The following is a 22,744-nucleotide window of genomic DNA, read 5'->3' on the forward strand; positions in this document are numbered from 1 at the left end:
CCCCACAAGAGTTGCATGCTATGAGCTAAAGAGAGTTTGATTTTATTAGGGATTTCGAGCTAGGAAAGAGCTTTGACCTAGACAACCCAAACCGCAACTTAGGGCATATAAAGGGATTTCAAACTAGAAAATAGCTTTGACCTAGACAACCTAAACTTCAACCTGGGGCATAAAAAACAAAATGAAACAATAGGTTGAGATGTGAGCTAAAGTCACTGTCTTGAAGAATTTTTACTCTATGAATTAAACAAGTGTCGAGGATTCAACAAGCTCCATCGACAAATTTTCAAGTTTAAGATCAACAAAATAGAGTATAAATGTAAAACCTGTAAGGAAATCTTGTATGAAATTGATTTGTATTTATTTTGGTACAAAAATTAAGGCCTTTTATAGTTGAAAATAAGGACACTACGTTGTAATAAAAACACATGAACGTTGACTATAATGAACACACTACTAGTTAGCTTTTAAAACATTATTTAGTAATATTAACATTTTCATTGAAACTAAATTCAATGGTGTAACTTCTACCATGAAACATCACAAATTTTAGGTAAGCTTTTTTTGCAAAAGTACATAAAAAAAAATTAAAATAGTGATAGATAAAACAAACTAGACACTATATTTTTTGAGCGCAAAGGGATCCACCAAATTACATATGAATTAGGCTTTCGGCCCAGTTTTTGTTTGCACAAAACCAACCCCTTTTATTATTTTTTTATAAGCCCATGAAGCAATGATGTTTATAAATCACAAGGATATTACATATATGTGGAGACTCAAATCTTTTAAGAATATTTCACATGTATACAACACAAATACTTGTCAACATTATAGCTTAATTATTAGTTCTATCAAGAGCTCATTGCTTGTCCCTTTTTATAATTAATTATTGAAACCACCTTCCATTGGACGACGCGGTCCTCTACTGTGGTAGAGGGATATCAACCAAATCCTCTCTATAAGGTATACAGTCCAATTCCATCTGTCCATTAGGGTTTGCAAGCTCATTCTCTATGTTAACTTGGGTTACTGGGTGTTGCTCTGTGGGTTGAATAAATGTCACAACAGTGTCTTTTCGGAAAACTAAGTAGATGAGTGCTAATATATAAACGATCATCAGGGGAAACACAACAATGCCGATGAACACATTTCCGACTTTGGGCAAGTCATTGTGGATTAGCCAACCTATAAATCCTGTGCTCAAGAAATACACATTGATGCCTATCATTCCCAAGCTCAAAATCCATGAAATAACGATGATCTGCATGCAAATTGTTCAAGAAAAATTAGAAGAATATCCAAACATGCTAGAAGATTATGTTTTATACTAATTGTTTCAGATTATTAGAACACCGGAACATGATTATTAGAAGATTAAGGTTTACATAAGCCTCGATATGGTTGACTTCAATTGGAAAGCTTTACCTAGAAGACAAGAAAACAAAAAAACCAAACTTACATATATAGAGTTCTTGTGGGGTCCCATCTTGCTACTACTGTTGCTAAATTTTAGAAGAGGGATAAGAGCAAATGGCAGTTCAAATGACAGTATCATCTGCAATTAAAACTCAGTAAATATTTAGTTTTTAGTTTGATACAGAGATAATATTATAATTAATAGCCTATTTTAAATGAATTTGGTTTGGCTAACCGAAGAAATGATGATTAATCTTCCTGCCCCTTGAGGTCCACCAATAATTGAAACAATGAGACTTGGCGTAATTGAAATGCACCTTGTCATCAAATTATTTAGCCATTGTCTCATTTTGATGTCCAGGAAACCCTGAAAGTCACACAACCCAGAAGCTAAATAAAAATTTTACAAAGGAATTTGTGATTAACGAAGTTCAATTTATTTTCCCTATATTTCTATTGACCTGCATGATAAATTGTCCAGCATAAGTTCCTGTGATGGAGGAACTTTGCCCTGAGGCAAGAAGGGCAAGGCCATAAACAATCGAGCTCGATTTTCCCAGCACATTCTACACAGAAAGAATTGAGTTCCTGTTAATATTTACTATATAGCTCATGTTTAATGCTAACAAAATCGTTTTTCTTTTTTTTTTTAAAGAATAATTTAGACCTTGAGGAGGAAAGAAGCAGAGTCAAGTGTAACATTATTGCACTGCTCAATGGTATTTTCTGAGAGATTTGAGCGAGAGCAAACTGCGCCTGTTACGGACACCATCGCGACATTGATTAACAATGCTATAAACATGGGCACTGCACTCTCTATGAGGAAATATCTACACGCATCCTGTAGAAAACAAGAAAAATAATAGAGATATTACCACCAAAACATTTATATCTTAAGACGCATATATTTATTCAATGTTGGTATTATTTTACTACGGCTTACGTTTATGCCACGGACAGAACTGGGCACTTTTCTGGAAAGCACAAGAGCTGAGTGAAGAAATAGATTGTGCCTGCATTATTATTAGATGGGTTTTGTCAGTTTTTAAAGATTTTGATGTTTTAAGCATTAAATACTGAGAATAATGTGAAGTTTGATGGATCATACGGCATGACGTTGGCGCCCAATAGGGCGATGGTGTCGCTTACAGCGCCTTGGCCACTGAGCTTGGGAATAAACAGACCCTTGAAGACATCAACTGCCGGAGGCTTTACATAACCCATTTCTCCAAAGAAACAACCAGCTATTATGAATACGAATATTGCTATCAACATTTCCAGCTTTCTCATCTATTATATTTAACCATTCAAAAAGAGTAAGATTAGACATGAGCAACTGCCGTTCTTGTTTTATGAAGATTATCTATAGTCAAAACAAGTTATCCATCAACTAAGTTGACTTAATGATAATTTTAAAAGCTCCAAAATATAAATTAAATCAGTTCAAAGAGAGATAAGGCCGAAAAAAAAAAAGACAAATACCCTTGAAGAGAAACGTAATATCTGTATTGATAGTCACAAAATGCAAACATACAATAAGTAGAAGGATAAACTAAAGAAAATTTTATGATATCACCTTATTCAATGTTGATTTTGATGATTGACCAGAAAAATAAACGAAGGATTGATTGAAATATTAAATATGAACTGTTAAATTACCCCATATCTTTGCAGGCCGAGCAACAGCATAGTGCTCAAGCCAGTGATGAGAACTCCAACCCATACTGGGATGTGCAAGAGTATGTTTAAAGCGAAGGCTGTCCCAATCACTGAGAAGAAAAAAAAAAAAATACAAATGTTAAATGAAATACTTTAAAGGTTGTATTTAAAGTGTTTTCTTGGAATTAATGGTTTTGCTTTTAGAATATTAATAGTAGTATTTTCTGAAATGAATGTATCGAATGTAAAATAATGAATCTATAGATGATTTCAGAATTCTGGATGCCTTCTGGGATATCAGCGTTTATGACAGCTATTTCGGCCAGCAAACACAGGCTGTAGTTGACATATTTTGGGTACTCAACCTTGCATAATTCTGATAAATGTTTACCTGAGAGTCCAATGAACTAAGTTATTTACTAAAGAAAAAGCAATCAAGCAGTTAATTTTCATCAACATAATTTGACTTGTAACTTTGGTTAGTTTTTTGACTTACCAGTGCATACACCAAGATTTGCAGCAAGGGACTGGATTATAAGAGCAAAGATCAATCCGATAAGAATTACCCATAATAGCTGAAAATGACAAAACATATTAGTTTTCTTCTCTTCTTTATTTTCGATGTATAGTATAATATTTGAAGAATTTTATTTCTTATACCTCATATTGGTGAATAGATCCTGCTTGCAAACCAGTTTCCACTGTAATATGACACCATAGAAGTGTTTGTTAGCCACAAACACAGACCCAGAAAGAGAAACAAACGTTCACATCAATACTAGAAAGAGAGAAGCTTACAGCTTCCAGGGTCAATATAAGCCATTGAGATAAGAAAACCAGGGCCTATAAACGCCACAAACTTTTTCCATCCAGGTTTCTAATTATCCCAAGTAACAAAATCAAGTTCAGGAGAACTTCATCAGGTATTGATATCCTCAAAAGTATAGGAAAATATCAGTTAGACGCAAATTAATAGTTAAGACAAAATAAACAAACGTAAACACCTGCTGATCGTCAAAACTTTTGTCGTCATTGTTGGTAGTCGTGACAATGGGAGATGGTGTCGTTCCCTCTACATTGATAGCAGCTATGCGGTTGCTCCCGCTGCCCCATCTTTGAGAAATTTCTGGTTGTTGTTGCTGATTCCGGCTTGCCATCTCTCACTTTCTGCAACTTCTAATGAAACTCGACGCCCATATTCATAATAAATAGTGGAAGGCTTTCCCTGACCCACCGTTATTAGGTGATGATGATGACAACACTTGCATGCATTAGAGTTTCAAATCAATTATAAATTATACGTTGGTGTTGAGTAAACCTGCCAGTTATTTCACATATATCTGAGGCTTGAAAAACTTGCTTACGGCACGTGCTTTGAGGTGGTTACCATTTGCATTTGTTTATAAATGACTGACGTCTTTGACATGTTCATGCAGCACGAGTTCCTCTGATTATTGTAATCAATAAGATTCGTTGACCAGAGGAAACATTACAATAAAAACATAGGACTGGAAAATAATATAAAAAATCAAAAGGAGTGTAAATAATAATAATAATATAACGGATTCTTCCAAAAATCTCACTTACTATTGGAAAATTGAATGTTTTAAAGAGTTAGATTCTGGGTAGTTTGCACGTAGCATCAATGACGGTTAACCTCGTCATGATTTTCTAAGAATATAAATATGTTATTGAAAATTTTAACTAAAATAAAAATATATTTTTGTTAGACATCTTCGTTAATGATGTCTGCTTTATTGGCTATTGTAGGAATATATTTTCAATTATACTGTTTCTTATTAGGTATATATATTGACTATTTTAATTTGTTATTTTGTATTATCACTTTATATAGGGTTTAGGTTTTATAAACATGAAATACAACTATTTTGATACGTTAGGGTGACGGGTAATATCTCCTTGCAACTCTTTAGTTTGATTTCTATCTTTCTCACCTCTAATAGTAAAGTTCCCATATTATGTTTCTTACAATTGCTTTCTTTTACCTTTGAAAACTTTCAGTCTCACCACTATCTCAAAGGAGATCTTTCTTTCTAGTTATTTAGTTCTTTAGCGCTAATATAACACCCTCTCCAAAAATATTACTATTTGGAGGGATCGAAACATTATTATACTTATTCTTTTTAGCCTAATTATAACTTGACTTGCAGAAAATAAAACTTAATTGTAGAAATTACTAAAATACTTTTTATTAAAACAACTCAACGAAAACGAACAAAAAGAGTCAAAATGTAAAAATACAATCATCCAATCATTAAAAAGTGTGTAGCAACCCAAAATAAAACATATAAATTGTCGACAAAACATCACAAAAGAACATAAACATAAAAAGACTATCTTGCCCACATGTTGTTTCCATCCTCATTGACCTTGTATCATAGTTGTCAATCTCACCTGATACTTGCAAAATATAAAAGATGGGAAGTGAGTGAAAGTTCATCCAATTAGTAGGAGAACTTAATTTCATGTTTTGATAACTTAATCCACTTACATGTAAATATGTATTCCACCTTAAATTTGGCATCGAAAGTACACCTTTAGATTCCAAACTTGAATGACATGAAACTTACATATCTTAACTTAATTACCTTGAGAACACTTTTGATCAATCCTATTCAATCATCTCGGAAAGCACCTTTAATCTCATAATTACGATGACTTTGCCTTGGTTATCTAGGACACCTTTAGATCCTACACTATGATAACTCTCTATATACAATGCATGTGAAAACCTGGTGATTGCATCTTTAGAACTTTTTTTCATTTTGCAATTTTTTTCTGCTATGTCAATCAATTTTGGTTAAGATAAGGATTTGACACTTTGGTCATATGAGTTATGTATTGCATAATCCTCTTTCTCTACCCACACTTAGACTTTTGTATTTTAACTATGTTCTACTGTGGGCATACATAGAGAGAATCTTACAGGTGTTCCCTTATAATGATCTTCATGAGACATATATGAAAAACTTATGAAAAATCATGTTTTCATGAGTATTCTAAAAACTATGAGTAGGGGAATTATCCCACGTATATCTACAATATACTAGGTTCTCATGTTTCCTATGGGATTGAGTTCCACACATTCTCTATGGATCTCTTATTACCCATGTGTCTTATAGGACCAATTCCAAATAGGGCTACACCATAACTATGTGAAAACATGCATGCATGGAAAACTAACCTGATTTAAATAACATTGAACTATGATATTCTTTCATGTAACTAATGCGTATGCACTAGAGGCACTATCATAATTTAGGCTTGTATTGAGATTTCACCCTTAACTTTCTTTGATGCCTTATTTTATAAGTGCACTCTCTTGGCATGACTCAATACTACTATATACTATATATATCCCTACAAACTATCAAACATTACTACGAATGATGGCTATTTACCATGAACATTCATTTATTTTCTATTTAGGTGCACAACCATACATATTGGGTTAATAGGCATGCATCCTTTCCTCTTATGAATGACTTCCTCATTCACAAATTACCTAACCATGGTTTAATGCATGACTCTGCATGTCCTATCATGGTTGGGATTAGTTCCTCTTACCTCTGTTTATTTTGATCAATACTACTCAATAGTCGATATCGAGACAAAGCAATATAATAAAGTCTACAAATAAGTGTAAATAATAACAATATTACTAAGTATTCCAAATATTTGATTTATCATTGGTTAATTGAGTACTCTAAAGAATTGAAATATTGGTAGCATTGATAACAGTTAGCCTGTCATGGTTTTGTAAGAATATAAATATGCTATTGTAATATATATATATATATATATATATATATATATATATATATATATATATATATATATATATATATATATATATATATATATGTTATTTTGATTTGCTATTTTATATAGGATTTAGTATCATATAAATTTGCATATGATATTAATATTTTAATGTACAAGAAATGAAATTCTTCAACTATTTTGACATGTTATCATAACGAGTAATATCTTTTTACAACCCTTTAGTTTGATTTCTATCATTCTCACCTCTAAACTCTAAGTTCTCATATTATACTTCCTACAACCACCTCCCTTTCACTTTTGAAAATGTTCTATTTGATTGCTATCTCAAAGGAGGCCATTCTTTCTAGTTCACTCGTTTTCATAATAACAATAACTAATATTAATGAGAGAAAAATAACAAACAAATAAATATTCAGTTGTTATAAGTATTATTTTTGTTATTTTAGTGATCAATTATTTATACTCTTATTAAAACTAAATAAATTTTTAATTCTAATAAGAGTACACTGGTTGTTAAAACTTTATTTTATATCATTAAAAAGTTTTAATGACGAGAAAAATTTTATATTTTTAATGGGAGAAGCTATAATGACAAATAACAATTAGATTTTATCCGTCATTAAAACTTTTTAATAACAGAAAATATACTTTGAACAACCTTTTTTTTGGGATATTAATTAAAATATACTATTTGTTTCCCTTGTATACATATATAGCCACTTTTTTTTTATTATACATATATAGCATAAAACATAAAATATTTAAAATACCTTTAGGTTTTGTACTCACTCAATTAAGACTTACTCAACTAAACATAAACTCACATAATCAAGATATAAAATTTACTCATTTACCTAGCCAAGGTTGTGATATGAGGTGAAAATGCAAAATTTTTTTATTACTTTGACAATGGAAAGATTGGCCAGTCAGCCAAACATTCAGCCAACCAATTTATTTTTAAAAAATTGGTTGGTCAGGTGGTTGACCAATCGGCCAAACACCCAACCAACTAATTTATTTTTAAAAATTGATTAGTCGACCAACCAACCTATTTGACCAACCCATCTAGTTAATACCAAATCCTAGGATCTTCTCTTTTTTAAGGTAAAGTCAAATTAAAAAGTAGTTATATTTGTATATTGAAAAAGAAAAGTGCTTACATAGCTATAAAAAGACAAAAAAAAACTGACTATTTTTTAATTAATATCCCCATTTTTTCCTTGTTAAAATCATAAATTTATTTATTTTTTAATGAGAATATAAATAATTTGTCGTTAAAATCATAAAAATAATCTTTATAACGGTCATATATTTATCTGCTTATTATTTTCTTCTCGCTAATGCTAGTATTTTTTGTAGTGTTTTTGGTGCTAACAAATGACCTTCTCGACCATAGACAAATAACTGTTTTCTCCTCACACCATCGATGACTTTGTTTTTTATCATTGTTTACAAGTTTTACTCCATTTAACCATCGAAAAAACATTTAAACTTGCATTTGTGTTTTGTTTTTTGTAATAATTAACCTTTGTCGACTAACAACAAAAGACCGTATCATTGTGTCTAGTTGATATGTGTAGACTAACAACCACCCCTAACATTGTGTCTTTTCACCATTCAATTGGTTATCATCTTCGATAGTACAGTTTAACCTTGGAGTATCTTTAATCCGGTTGAAATTATTTTGCTTTGATTTGATTTCTTGTAATTGGGTTGATAATTGTTGGATATATTATTGGTATTGGGTCTAGTTAGATTGGATATTAGTGAATCATTATTGGATATAATGTTTGGGCCTATTTAGTTGAATGGGATATTGTTTGAGTTCAGCCTAATCAATTTGTTTTTTTTTAAGTGTATTGAGTCTTCTTTTGGTGGTTAATTTTGGATTAAACTAATTTTTTGAGTTGGGCTCCCATTCATGATTTTGGCCATTGTTTTCATAGTCTGTGATTGTTTTGGAGTTGTTTGTTTCATGTGAAGATAATTAATGCTACACACTTTTAATACTGTTATTAATAGTACCATCTATATTATTTAGGCCCAAAAGGTGTTGGACTTCAATAAATGCCAAAAGTTATGGCACTATGTTATTGCTAATGTGTCCAAACTAGTCAAAGGCCAAGACATAAAGATATCTAAATACATTGAGATGCTTGAAGAATGAGATAATACAAATTATCATTTTTAATATATGATTATGTAATACTTGTGCTCTTTCCATCAAACTATAATTTAGATGTCTTGGGATAGTAAAATAAATCTGGAATTTGTTTGTTATATGTTATTTTATTATCAATGTCATTAATCGGTTTCAATTTTATGATAATCTTAGTCATGTGCATAAAAAATAAGCTTTGGGTGGATGAGAAGAGGAGGTCGCCAAAGATGCAACAATAGTTGGAGAGAGAAAAGAAAAAACTAGGTGCGGGCGGAGGGGGGGAATTATCACTTTTTAAAATTAGAAAAGTTTAGACATAGATTAAGTTGTTAGTTTTCAAAAAACTAGGGGGGATGAGATAAAATTAAATGTTTTTTTTAATAATATTATTAAAACGATGATTTTACCTTTTATATATAACAAAAAATTTTAATAGGTTTTTGAGATCCTATGAGTGTAAATTTGAAAATAGACTAAAACTTGGGTGGGAATAAGTCCTTTTGCCTTTTTTAGAAATTACTCTAATTAGAAAATACGGGAATAAGAAAAAAAATGATGTGCAAATCATATGTTTATAATACTGCAAATAATGAAAAATACGTTTGTAAAAAAAAACCCTTAAAATTTATATACGAAAAAAGTACGAAAGTGTGTATACAAGTTTAATATGACACATCGATAATAATACGTTTTTAAAAATACGACAATATAATAATAATTTTAATACTTTTCACGAATCTCTTATTGAAAATCAATATAATAATTCAAATATAAAATATTTAATTAACTATTAAACTTAATATAACATAATACATAATCAAAATTTTTTATACAATAAGTAACGTACCAATTAGTTGGAATAAAACAAACAAATTAATTAGCTTGAATTTCAAACTTCAAATCAAAGTAAATCTTGTTATAGGCTAAAGGAGAGAAAAACGCAAAATTACGACTGAAAATTAAGAAAAAAATGTTGTTGGGGTTTTTTTAAATAGTAGTGGCATTTTTGTAAATAATTAAAAATAGAAAGAGCAAGTTCGTACTTTAAATTTAGGAAAAAATTTAAAAATACGATAAACATATAATTCGTATTTAAAATGAAAAGAACGTAAAATACATATTTAATACATAAATTATACACATATTTACTAACTAGAGAAATTACAAGGACTTCAATATTCACTGCACATCGTTGATTAACCAGATAATTTACATTAATTCTTTCAAAAGCAGGTTCAAATTCACTCTTAACTTAAAAAAGCAGAGGCCTTTTTACACCAGTAAGTCTGCTTTATCGCTGTTTACACAAATAATGATCACAAATCTATATATAAATAGTAATTTATCATTATATAATTAAATAATTTTAAATTAAAAATAAAATAATATCTAATTATATTATAATATATTATATTTTAAACATAAATTTGTTCTCGTAATTTATATAAATAGTACTACTCAAGATAACTTCAGCTTGGAAAAGTAAAACTTATGTTACCCTCAATGTGCCATAAAACTTCCACTTGGAAAAATAAAAGAGTAGGGAAAACTCCCTTCACTGCCTCCAATTTGTACAACAAAATATATATATTATGAGCTTTAAAAGTTTTTACACGACAAGAGCAAATTCCGGGCCATAATGGGCTTCTGATCTGACCAAAACCGCAGTAAAAAGCATCCAACTTCAAAGCGCACTACTATAATTCGCGCCAAATAGCTACACGCTAACTAAACTAGTTTTAAAAAAGTCCGAACCCGGCCCAGTCAGAATCAACCACGTGTTGGGGCGATGACTTACACGACAAGAGAGATGACGAAGCCGGTGAGGCAGTGAATGGTGAAAACGACCTCCGGCTTGAAACCGACCAACGGGGCAATGTTTCAAGGTCTGAAAAGTAACCTTGTTCACCTTTCTTCTTGCTTTCCTTGCGTCTACTAGTCGAGCGAGCCGGGAAACATCCAGGTGAAACGCAATCGGGTCGGCCTCGGGTGGGTTGATGAAGCCGCCAACGCTCGGAATAGACACGTGAGGTGGACCGAAATGACTGGCTCCGGTGCTCGAACGGAGCATAAAACTGGAAGCCGGCTGGTGGGGGCTTAAGCTTTTGCAGTGGAGCCGGTGACGAAAATGTTGAATGTCGGGGTGGGAGTGGCGACGGTGGCGGTGATGGCTTGGGCGTTTGTTTGTGTTGTTGTTGGATCTTGGGGACGCCGGGTCGAATCTCCCACTTGAAGGGAACAGTTCCAGCTTTTCTACAAGAATCATCTATGGCCATTGTAACTGAAAAATCTAAGACAGTTTGAAAGGTAAGGATATATCTAGCCTGTGAGCTTGAGCTATATAGGTGGAGGAGGGAGGCGGCTATAGGCGTTTATGGCGAGATTAAAGGCATGAAGGCGGGGAGGGTGGGCCAATTAGTCACGTGTACGTATTTGACTTTTCTTTAATACTGAGACTTTTAATTTCAATAGTTAATGAAAAGGAAATTTTCTTATTTCTAATTAGAAAAAACTAAATCGTCTTTGTCTTTAATTCAATCTAATCCCTAATTTTCAGCAAACAAAGCAGCCAAAAAGAGATAATAATATTTTCAGCTTAGAATTTATTTACGGAAGTATATTAAGTTAAAAAAGAATGACATATTTTGACTAAACGTATGTTATGATGGTGTGACAGACAGAGACAAGCCGGTTGCAACGGTAGGATGACCGAAATTAATGGGTAACATTCATAATATGAACGTGAATGACATTTTCAAAATTTGAAGTTAAATGGAAATCATCATGTTTCACTATTATGCTACCAAATCAGTGACTGTAACAGTAAATTGTCTAATTATGTGCCAAAGAACTAATTTCCACCTAAAGTTTATTGTAGTTCCAAATTAATACCTATTAAGTATTTAAAAGGGAAAAGGACTATTTCCCACCCATGTTTTAGTCGTTTCTCAATCACATACCTACTCCAGATGAAAAACCCAATCACCCACCCAAAATTTAATCCGTTTGTTTCCACCCACATCTGTCATTAAATTTTCCGTTAAATAGAGGGGTAAAACCGTCATTTTACTGTTTACGTTCCACTGATTTAATTCGATCGCATTTTCCCCCTTCGATTTTAAAAGTTACACTTTACCCCCATCCCTAAACTTTAAAAAGTGACTTTCACCCCCTCAAATCCCTAATTTTTTTTCATTTTCCCTCCGCCCACTGGCGACGAAGTGGCTGGAGGGAGAGTGACGAGGGCTCGTCCATTCTCTGGACGACGCTCGTCCCTGGAATGGACTACGATCGTCCATTCTTTGGACGATGGAGCGTCGTCCATTCTCTGGACGACGCTCGGTTGTCTAGACTGGACAACGCTTCGTCGTCCAGATCTGGACGAAGCGTCGACCGTTCTGGACAAAGCGTCGACCGTTCTGGACGACAGTCGTCCTTCTTGGATGACGATCGTCTTCCAGAGGTGGTCGACCTCTGGACGAAATCTTCTCAACCATCGTCGGAAAAAGTGGTTGCATTTCAGGGGGGAAAAGTAAATTTTTTAAAACTTAATTCAGGGGACAAATGTTAGTTTTTCAAATTAAATGGGGAAAAATGAGATAAAATTTTAATTATTTAATATTATTGATGACATTACTAATTTGCCCCTTAATCTAACTAAAAAACATGTGGGTGGAACAAACAGATTAAATTTCGGGTGGGTGATTGGGTTTTTCATCTGGTGTGGATATGTGATTGAGAAACGGCTAAAACATGGATGGGAAATAGTCCTTTGCCCTATTTAAAATTCAAATACTTATAAGTAAATAAAATTAAAAGAATAAATTAAGTTCGAGATAAAACCATTATTTAACAAATAACATATTAAAAATAATAAAACATTATTCATTTTCTCTCAAGTTTAGAAAATTAATAATTTTTTCTCAAGATTAAACTTTAAAAAATTATATTTTCCTCCTTAAAATTTCAATTTTTTTTTTTCCTTCTCAGATGGCCAAACTCTAGGTGAGACAACATTCACTTATTCTTTTCCCTCTATGTCTGAAGACGAAGAAACCCCAACGCAAAGAAGTTAACGATGAATTGAAACCCTTAAAAGATGAAAGCGCACAACTGATGCTGATTCAATGAAATCGCACCTTCTTTCTCTTCTTTTGAAGTTGAATCAATAGAAGCACCTCTGATTTCTTAGCGTTTGAGCCGATTTGACGAACACAAAGATGAACTTCGTTCAACTATTCAACTTTTTTGTCCTTCATCGTCGACGAAAGAGGGAGAAGGATGGAATGATGACGGTCTTAGTCCGAATCCAATTACCAAATAAGGAAAGAAAAGATTAAAATTTAATCTTAAGAGAAAATTGTTAATTTTTTAAATCTAAAGAAAAAATCGACAATATTAACCGATTCTGTTAAATTTAACTATTTACAGATAAGTGTTTAAATTTTTAATATTTAATGTGTATTAATTTAATAGTAAAACAAAATTTGGATGGGAACAAGTCTTTTGGCCTCTAATTCTTTTAGGGAATGACATTTTCAAAGCAAAGATTTTGAGAGATGATTAAATAGGAGTGTCGCTGAATATTCTCCAGTATGAAAGGACACCTATAATTATGAAGGAAATTTATATAAGAAGAAAATGATTAAATTGGTCTTACCAAACAATCTTCACAAAATCTTATACAAGATACAGGACAAAATACTGAAGCACCATAGGAACCATCTAGCATTTGATATTCAACATTTTTTGGTCATCACAGTAATGTCAAAGCAACTACCATCGATTCTTCCTGATGCAATTACATCAGAGATGGCTTCTTTCCAGCCGAGCCCGTTTGAGCTCTACTTCTTATGAAGTAGGAAACCAAGGTTTGAATCTCTGACCAGGATGATCATTCAATTTTCACATAACAAATGGTCATGCTATCCTAGTGTTGGTTCCGTGGTGAAGATATTTGTGGACACAAACTAGGTGGCAACGCTATTGCACTGTCCACAAGTAACATGTTTTTATCATCACAGTAATTGAATCATGCATCATATTATGTATTGAATATTATATTATATCATATGATATCATTTTTAAAAAATAAAATAATAATAAAAAATCTAATTGATATATCATTATTTTAAAAAATATCACAAACACCCTTAAAAATTTGAGATTTCTCATATACACGTTTATTATATCATCACTTTCTTTAAAAAGTGTATTGATTTGTATCAATAATATGTATCATATAATATATCAATTATATCATATTAATTAGATATATTTTAGATGCATATAATTTTTTTTGGTATCATATCATATTATAAAATATTGATAACTATATCTATCATCATCATATGTCTCTTTTATCATTTTTTTAAGTCAATGTTTCACATTTGAATTTTCTATCCTTTAATTTTAAAAGTTATGTTAGTCATAATGTATACAAGACAACAAAAAAATGATTACATAGTAACAAAAATATAAAAAAAAATTTCATGACTTCAAAACAATAATATGTAAATAGAATGGTTATTAATTATGGAAATTTTGGACGTTCACGTCACTAGTCAAATAACAAATATTTTTACTTTTAAAAGAAGTTTGAAAAATCAAAATTTGTTAAATCAACATTATTATAATCATTAACAAAATTTATTTATATTTTTTTCTTATTATCCTTTAATAAATGTTTAATATAGATCTATCAAATATGTATGCATATGATGCGTAGGCAATCAATGACCTCTACAACTATATTTGTACCATTTATTTTCATTGTTTTGTGATTTATTTTGCAACATTCTTCCACTTCCCTGTTTTGCTTCAATTTTGTTCCATCTTTGGTGGTGTGACTAAAATTTATTATACCCACCTCTAAATCAAAATGTACACCATCCACAATCTTGTTCACACCCACAAGGATTATTACTGATAGTCGTGTTTACTTTAGGAAATGATGCAATGTTAGTCTGCAAGTTTAACGGTTATTTAGTAATAATTCATTGTTTTGAGCAAACCAAATATTAATTCTTTTTTTTTTTTATATTGCTATTGCAAAAGTATATTTGAGAGTTACAAGATAGACAATAGTTTTTATAACATATTTTCTCTTCACATAATCTCATTAGAAAAATGATTTTGAATAGAGTAATACTCACTCACAAATTGATACTCTTGTAATTGTGGGTGGGTTCATTCACATTGACCAAAGCGGGTTTCATTTATTTTTAACACTTAAATTTATTTTTTGGATTTTTTTACAATTCTAATAGATCGATTATATCCATATATTTAGTTTACAATTCTTTGTGGATGTGATGCAAAAAAACATATATATATTGACCTTGGATTTGTTCTTCTGTGACACTTTGTTTAATTACTTATTCTAAAATCCATAGATTTCAAATGAAGAACAATGTCAAAAGCCTATTCTATATACTTTTCTCCATTCAATCTTAGAGTAATATAGTGAAATTAATTTTTGAAATTTCAAATTCAGATATTATTTCGTATTTACAAAATTTTTATTTTTATAATTAATATCATCAAAATTTTAAATTAGGATATTTAAAACTCTAGTCCAGATGATATTTAGAACTTCATATCCATATCCTTTCATGATTTTATAAATTTTATATTGTAAATGAAATGTAATTATCATTATAATATATATAAATATCTGTAATTTGTTTTTTTGCAAAATAGAAAACAATTATGATATAAGAACATTAATATAAATGTCCGTAATTGACATTCCCAAAAAAGAAATCATTTGTAATAAATAATATGCATAAATTAAACAAATATGATAAATTGAATATTTAATAGTAATAATATTAAAATGTACTTGAAGAATTCGTGAAGATAACTTGTTATATATGTAATTTGAGGTGAAAAGCTTTGGAAGAAAAGAGAGAGTTGAAGAAAAAATATTCTCCTTAGCATACTATAATTTGATTCTTTACATTTCAAACCCCGTGAAGAAATTTTTTTTTTTGGGCATGTCCACTGGTACCCACCTGCCCGTTTTGTCGCTGTCATGTGCAGTCAGTGACCGACTCAAGCCATCCCAATGCGAAGGAAGACAGACACAAATTACTCTTACTCTTTCGTTCATGTCTGAATCTGATTGGTCATTGATATTAATTCTAATAAGGTCAGAGTGTAACAGCCAGCACATTGAGGCGACAACTCGTGGGCCCAATACAGTATTACACTTATAATCTGTGCATTAAACAAACGGTTAAGATCACTCCTTAAAAAACCAACGGCTGAGATGAATCTTTCTTCCCTTCAAACCAACCCTTTTTCGCGCTCTTTAGTTCTCGAACTATTTCTCGACCAATCTCCCTCCAAGAATCTTGAACTTTTCTAACCGTAAAATGAAAGATCCAATTTCAAATTAGGCAGTAATTATCCTCCCATTGTCTCAATTTCTCAAATTTTCTTACAACAATAACGCAATTGATCTAACCGAAACACTTTCTAGTTTCTATAATTTTGCGGGGAATTATAATTTGGCTTGAAATGTCGACTCAAAATCGTCACCAATCAATTCTTTTGTTATCATTATAGTCTAGGAGGCTTCCGTCTAATTCCGAATGAAAATAATAGATGAAAATAAAGATGCAAAGAATGTCATGTATATAAGTAGAACAAAAATTAAAGTATGATTAAGACGTATAAAAAAATGATGAAATTTTTATCTATTCATTTGTCTCTTATAAGGATATAAGATGATGAATTAAGTTTTTCACTTAAAAAACCTTCAAAGGAGTGTACCTTCCAAACCAAATCTTAGAGAGAGGAGAGAGTTTTTAGTTTGTTCTGTGAGAGAAAATAAAATACAAAAATATTTATGTTAGTTCAAAATGAACTAAAATTCACTTTATATAATGGTGGGTTATTTTGCAATTTCAAAATTTTTATTTAGCCTAACAAATTCATAATTTGAAGTCTTATCATCATGTATATCAAATATATATCTTAGTTACCTTAATTTCATCTCACTAATATCTTAACTTTTAAAATGTTATTTTTTACATCTATATAATATTTTATATGATTTTTATTATCTTTCAGAAGGTTTTAGCTATCCTTGGATAATTAATCCTCTTTTTAAAAAGTTTTGTTTATTGGTATAACCCTTTAAATTTACCGTAACATAGTCGTGAGTTCTTTTTTAAACGATCCAAAAATGCACCAAAAACTTAACGATTATAGTAAACATCTAACAATATGTCATAGTGCCTAAACCATGATTAAAAAAATACTCCATCAAAGCTAATATCTTTGATCATACATTTCATGTAGGTAATATCCTTTCGTTGTCAAATCTAGATTAATTTCAAACTCATAGATTATCAAAGTCGTAATTTCAATTCTTTTTCAGTAATTGATTTAAATATTCGAAACATGTCATAACGAACATCCTTCATATGAGTTACATTATACTCTGACGAGATATTTAATTTTCAATATTTATCAATGTTCACTTCAAAACTCAGATTCAAATTAAAGCAACGAATATTCGGAACCCAATACTTTTAAAGTCAACGAATTCCATCTTGACCATCATTTATATTCACATACAAATAACACAGTACCAGTATAGCTTGTCTTACGAGATGTGGTTAACCTTGTATATATACACCACATAAATTACACGTATCCATATAGAATCTGACCATGACATCTTAAGTCAAAGAATTACTTTATATACTAATATGATCTTATGATAAGTTATTGACTACGATTTAATGACTATGTGATTTATCGTTATTTGGTCATATTAAAAAAACGATTCTTTGATTGTTAATCCATAAAATACCATAATGACATGTCATTATCATCACCCGCACTAATATCATCTCATGACATTCAACAGAGGTATTTGATATGTTTACTATGTAATATAATTGTCCAAGTTATGTCATTTTTGTAAAGAATAATTCGATGATTCAATTTATATATTAAGTGAGTCATTCGGACAGTTTACATATATACTTTATATCATTGCAAATAAATAAAACAACTTATACATATGAACAAAAATACTACCTCTTTTATTAATAATTCACATAAATATACATACAAAATTAAAATGCCCTAGAACTGACAATATGAATGATTCATAATGCATACACTAACAACGAAAACTCCATCAACAAAATTGCTATATCAAAGCCACAACTGGCCAAGAAGCGACCGGCTTTCAGTGATATAACTAGCCAGAAAAAAGGGTCTGAAGTCGGATCACGGGTCTTGAAAAGCTTTCCTTCAAAGACCATTGTATCATATTAATTTTCTTTCTTTTCTTTTCTGGTTTGTGGACGTTCATTTTGAATTTACATGTATCATATTAATTTTGCAACGCATCTTTTAGTAGGTTTTTTTTTTTTTTTGGTGTGTATTGTTTTGTTTATGTTAATCCTCATGCATTTCTTTGTAATTGTTAAAGGTCTTTGTAAGGACAGATTAATCTATAAGTCGTTGATCATCTTCTCAGACTGTATACTTGCTAAAATTTGTTCAATTTTTTTGGCGTTAACAATTGACACTGACTCGAATCAGTTGCTTGTTTTCTACATTAATAACACCTATGTTATTCTCTAACTATTTCGTTCATCATATATTTATTTTTTTTGCCCATGAAATATGAACAGGTGCATGTTCTGAAAATTATTTTTACATTTATGACTGTCATGTTGTCCTGAAGACATTGTAGATTTATTATTAAAAAGCTTGAATGTGTGCTTTGAGATGATATCTACCTTGTTTTCAGAGGATTAGGTTTCAACATGGCCGCCCAAATGCCCCTAAATCATTGTGATAGTAATTATTCTGGGTGTTCAGTAGCTATATTTTGGCCCATTCTTAGTTTCACTTCTGCATTGATTTATTTTTAACAACAGTTAATAAAATTTTATGCTTCAATTAAAAGGTGGCATATTCGGCTAAAATTGCCAAGAAAAAGGAATCTTGTGCTCATGCTTATGATAAAGGGCTCTCTGCAAATAATTTGCCGGCAACCTTAAGTGTATCTTCAAATGATGTATTTTCTCCCACAAGTGATCGACCTACTTTTAAAACCTTCTCGACTCCAAATAGTAGTTTCATTATCATTCCTGCTTCTGATAGTGCAGTTCTAGCACCCAGAATCACAGATGTTTCTCCAAGCAAATCAGTTGGTAATTCTGTTTCTTTGGATGAGACCGTGTCTACTTGCGATTCATAAAGGAGTCCAGAATTTGAATATATAGATAACGAAAGTGATTCAACAACTAAATCTATCGGGATGAGGACAAATTGCTCCTTCAATATTTCAGATCATGCAGAGAGAGAAGGTTTTTTTCTTTCTAAGAATTTGATTGCTATTGATCTAATTTCTTTTTCTATTAGGCTTCTTTATGCGGACAATTCCTATGCTATGGATGTTGCCAATATGGAATTTGACATCGCAGTTATTTCTCAAAAATTGCAATTGCAGATCGATAGAAATTTTACTTTGCCGTTCTAATGATGTTTTGCTGTATGGATTGTAGGGAAGTCTTGTAAGAGAGATATACGAGGAGAGATTAAATCGGTTGATGATCTTGTTGATATTGATTGCACTGTCAAGGATCCCCAATTTTGTGCGACCATTGCTTCTGACATTTATAAGCACTTGCATACATCTGAGTTCTGGCATCCTTAAGATATTTAAATTGCACTTGCCTTATGAACTTAACCAAAAATGTTTAGTTGTTTTCTCTTATTTGTCAGTTGTTTTAGGCTTTTGCGATTTACTAATGCTAAAGTTAGGTAAATTGCCACTGGACCTATATATATATATTTTATTTATCTTCTAATTCTGTTCAAGATTGGAAGATACAGTTTTTATAATGTTTGTGAGAAGGGTTTCAAGACTAAGAAGGCTATATTATTATATTTCCATTTATTTTGATTTTCTGAGGTTAAGATTGTTATTAATGTTTTGGCACAAACATAATTGGTAATACTGGTTTTTTTCAATGATGTACTTACAGCAATATGATAAGCATTCTCAAATAATAGATCTTTCCAATGGTGAAGTCTGTGAAATATGGTCTGACAGTTCTGGAATGGTCGCCATTTTCTGCATCCAAGTTATTAAATCTTCAAATTTTCAGGCAAAGAAAAGGCCTGTGATGGATTTCTTGGAAAGAGTTCAGAAGGGCATAAATGCCACCATGCGTGCAATACTGATTGATTGGCTAGTTGAGGTAACTTCTTGTTGCCCTTGTGGGCGATGATATTGGCAGGGCAGTCATGTTGCCCAAGAAACTCGCCCTTGATCCGCTTCTCTGTTTCAGGGTCGCGTATATTATGACAACTGCTTATTATGTTGATACGTGCTGTTTTCCCTTGCATTATAAAGTTTCTCTTTCACTAACGAGATCTTTTTATCCTAAACTGCAGGTTGCTGAAGGTTAAAAACTTGTAACTGAGACTCTGTTTTCGACAGTCAACTACGTAGATCGTTATCTTTCTGGCAGTGCAGTAAATAGGAAGCAGTTACAACTGCTTGGTGTTTCCTGCTTGATGATTGCAGCGTAAGTTTTAAGCACATTTGCTTGTTTCATCTAACTTAGAAATCATTATATGCATTTGCATGTGCGTAAATATATATTGTGACAAGATTATTGATAACAACTGAAGGTAATACTATTAGCAGAAAACAAGGGGAGATTAGTGCACCCCAGGTGGAGGAATTTTGTTATGTTACTGATAACGCATAAACCAAAGAGGAGGTTAGGATTCTATTTTCCAACTTCTAGATTCTTATTTAAATAGCTTTATACCTTTCTCATTTCAGAAGTATTATGCGATATCCTTTGCTGCAGGTTCTCCGAATGGAATCTGTAGTACTGAATTTCTTGAAGTTTGAAATGACAGTCCTCACAGCTAACTGTTTTCTGAGGTAAAGTTCATTTTTTTCTGTTCCTAGGGAAATATTAAGTGCTTTTCTTTTATACTTCATTGATACTGACCTGCAATTAATAAAAAATCTTCAGGCGGTTTGTTCATGCTCCTCAAGGAGGTAATGAGATACCCTTTACTGAAATAGATTGTTTTAAAATTGCATTAGCTTGTCTTCTGTTAGAAAAAGGGTATATGTTGGAAGGGGAGGATAGCACTTGGCAGCAATCCAAAAGAACCAAGCAAACAAGGAAACTGCAACAAGTCAAATTCTGAAGGAACCAGAGGCTAAGAGCATGCAGCAGATCCTGGGGACCACCATGTCTCCAGAAGATGAGGTGGCACCACATGAGTGGCTGACCAAGTACAAGTGAAGGGGACAGAACTTTATAAACCTGGAAAGAGGGAGACAAGGGCAGCCAAGCAATTAAGGAAGAGCAGGAAATGCAGGGAGAATTCAGCCTCTCGAAGAGTTGAGGAGTCTGGGAAATTGTTAAGCTTGTTTTTGTTCATTTTGGGAAAACTTTTGTTTTGCTTGTGGAACTGAAATGTAATTGACAGATTGAAAACTATGAACAAGAATCTGTAATTTTCATTCAGTAATTTGATCAATACAAGAGTTTGCATTTGGTTGCTGTTTCTTTACAATATACTGTTACATCAATATTTCTTGCTTGTGTTGGATTGTTGAACCTGGAGTCTTCATTTGGAGAGCAACTCGGCTCCTGCTGGATTACACATTTCTGGGTAGTGGTGGTGCACAACTCCAGGTCTGTAACATCTTCCTCCACTTATATTCATTTCATTTTCACTAGACGCATTATAGCACACTTCGAATAATTACTTGAATCAGCTGTGGCCAGTAGTAAACCTTCCAATTGTTAATGCTGTCATGCTGTTTTTATCGACTTCCATATGTTGCCACCTTTACATTTTGTTCCTTCAATCAATAAAATTATACGTACCCATTTTTAGTACAAAAATAAATACACACTTATATATGTCATTATATGATTGAGTGATTTTTAATTAAAAATAAAGTAACACTCAATCAAATAATAACACACATAAACATATATTTATTTATGTATTTAAAATGGATACACATAATATTGCTCTTTCCCCGTGATGGCTGACATTGGGACAATGTTTTTCAATGGTTTTAGTAGTTGCTTGCCTTTTGCAGGTCTTATCACTGCAGCTGGAGTGCTTGGCCAACTACATGGTGGAATTATCCATTCTGGTGTATAACATGCTTAAATATGCCCCCACTCTAGCAGCTGCACCTGCTACTTTCTTAGCCAATTTTATTCTTTTTCGTTCCAAGAAACCTTGGGTATGCATTATCTTCTCAGTCTTCTCCATAATTTTCAAGTAAAACATAGTAAAATTTTGCATTTCCTGTGATGCAGAACTCTACCCTGGGTCATTACACACTATAACCACCCCCTGATTTGTCTGTGTCAAGGCACTGCATCGCCCCTTTTGTAAGGGTAGTCACCCTAATTTGTCCCCAATCAGGGAGAAGTACAGTCAACATTAGGTGAGTTGAATCTCTCTTTCGGGGACAGGATGGCCAGATAAAACCTTTATGATGTGGAATTATCACTAAATTGAAGGCATAAACACAAACTTTTATGAACTTCCTTCTGTTCCCCTTCCATATATATGTAATTCCTTGTTAATCACCAAACATTTTTGCGCAGTCTGCAAAATATTTCAAAATATATAATATAAATTACTAAAATTCATGTTGATTTA

At 31.8% G+C, this 22,744-nt stretch overlaps 3 protein-coding genes across 3 annotated transcripts; 1 reads left to right on the forward strand and 2 right to left on the reverse strand.

Annotated features, from left to right (window-relative positions):
- Window positions 1-925: 925 nt before the first annotated feature.
- LOC123207138 (metal transporter Nramp5-like) lies at window positions 926-4,235 on the reverse strand. Its single transcript, XM_044624408.1, has 13 exons — window positions 4,083-4,235; window positions 3,877-3,955; window positions 3,739-3,779; window positions 3,575-3,653; window positions 3,365-3,469; window positions 3,079-3,188; window positions 2,528-2,709; window positions 2,363-2,432; window positions 2,087-2,260; window positions 1,881-1,985; window positions 1,655-1,786; window positions 1,463-1,558; window positions 926-1,264 (listed from the first exon to the last, which is right to left on the reverse strand). Exons 1-13 carry the CDS (start codon window positions 4,233-4,235, stop codon window positions 926-928), a joined length of 1,665 nt encoding a protein of 554 aa, XP_044480343.1.
- A 6,550-nt stretch (window positions 4,236-10,785) lies between these two features.
- LOC123207139 lies at window positions 10,786-11,322 on the reverse strand. The gene has a single exon (XM_044624409.1). The coding sequence runs from the start codon at window positions 11,320-11,322 to the stop codon at window positions 10,786-10,788; it is 537 nt and encodes a 178-aa protein (XP_044480344.1).
- A 1,004-nt stretch (window positions 11,323-12,326) lies between these two features.
- LOC123207140 (cyclin-A1-1-like) lies at window positions 12,327-22,425 on the forward strand. Its single transcript, XM_044624410.1, has 11 exons — window positions 12,327-12,578; window positions 18,987-19,261; window positions 19,445-19,505; window positions 19,588-19,677; window positions 20,071-20,286; window positions 20,908-20,984; window positions 21,079-21,104; window positions 21,209-21,347; window positions 21,696-21,753; window positions 22,170-22,319; window positions 22,396-22,425. Exons 1-11 carry the CDS (start codon window positions 12,327-12,329, stop codon window positions 22,423-22,425), a joined length of 1,374 nt encoding a protein of 457 aa, XP_044480345.1.
- Window positions 22,426-22,744: the final 319 nt, after the last annotated feature.

The sequence above is a fragment of the Mangifera indica genome, unplaced genomic scaffold (assembly GCF_011075055.1).
Source record: "Mangifera indica cultivar Alphonso unplaced genomic scaffold, CATAS_Mindica_2.1 Un_0061, whole genome shotgun sequence".
Lineage (NCBI taxonomy): Eukaryota > Viridiplantae > Streptophyta > Magnoliopsida > Sapindales > Anacardiaceae > Mangifera > Mangifera indica.

What these genes read in the sequence shown, in the direction of transcription:
- LOC123207138 (XM_044624408.1), bottom strand. Translation starts at nt 4,235, where the DNA reads ATGGCAAGCCGGAATCAGCAACAACAACCAGAAATTTCTCAAAGATGG. An exon ending in AAAGTTTTGACGATCAGCAG is followed by an intron (nt 3,956 to 4,082) that starts GTGTTTACGTTT and finishes TGGGATAATTAG; the next exon opens with AAACCTGGATGGAAAAAGTT. An exon ending in TTATATTGACCCTGGAAGCT is followed by an intron (nt 3,780 to 3,876) that starts GTAAGCTTCTCT and finishes GTCATATTACAG; the next exon opens with TGGAAACTGGTTTGCAAGCA.
- LOC123207139 (XM_044624409.1), bottom strand. Translation starts at nt 11,322, where the DNA reads ATGGCCATAGATGATTCTTGTAGAAAAGCTGGAACTGTTCCCTTCAAG.
- LOC123207140 (XM_044624410.1), top strand. Translation starts at nt 12,327, where the DNA reads ATGGACTACGATCGTCCATTCTTTGGACGATGGAGCGTCGTCCATTCT. An exon ending in GTTTCTTTGGATGAGACCGT is followed by an intron (nt 19,262 to 19,444) that starts GTCTACTTGCGA and finishes TTTTTCTATTAG; the next exon opens with GCTTCTTTATGCGGACAATT. An exon ending in ACAGCTAACTGTTTTCTGAG is followed by an intron (nt 20,985 to 21,078) that starts GTAAAGTTCATT and finishes AAAAATCTTCAG; the next exon opens with GCGGTTTGTTCATGCTCCTC.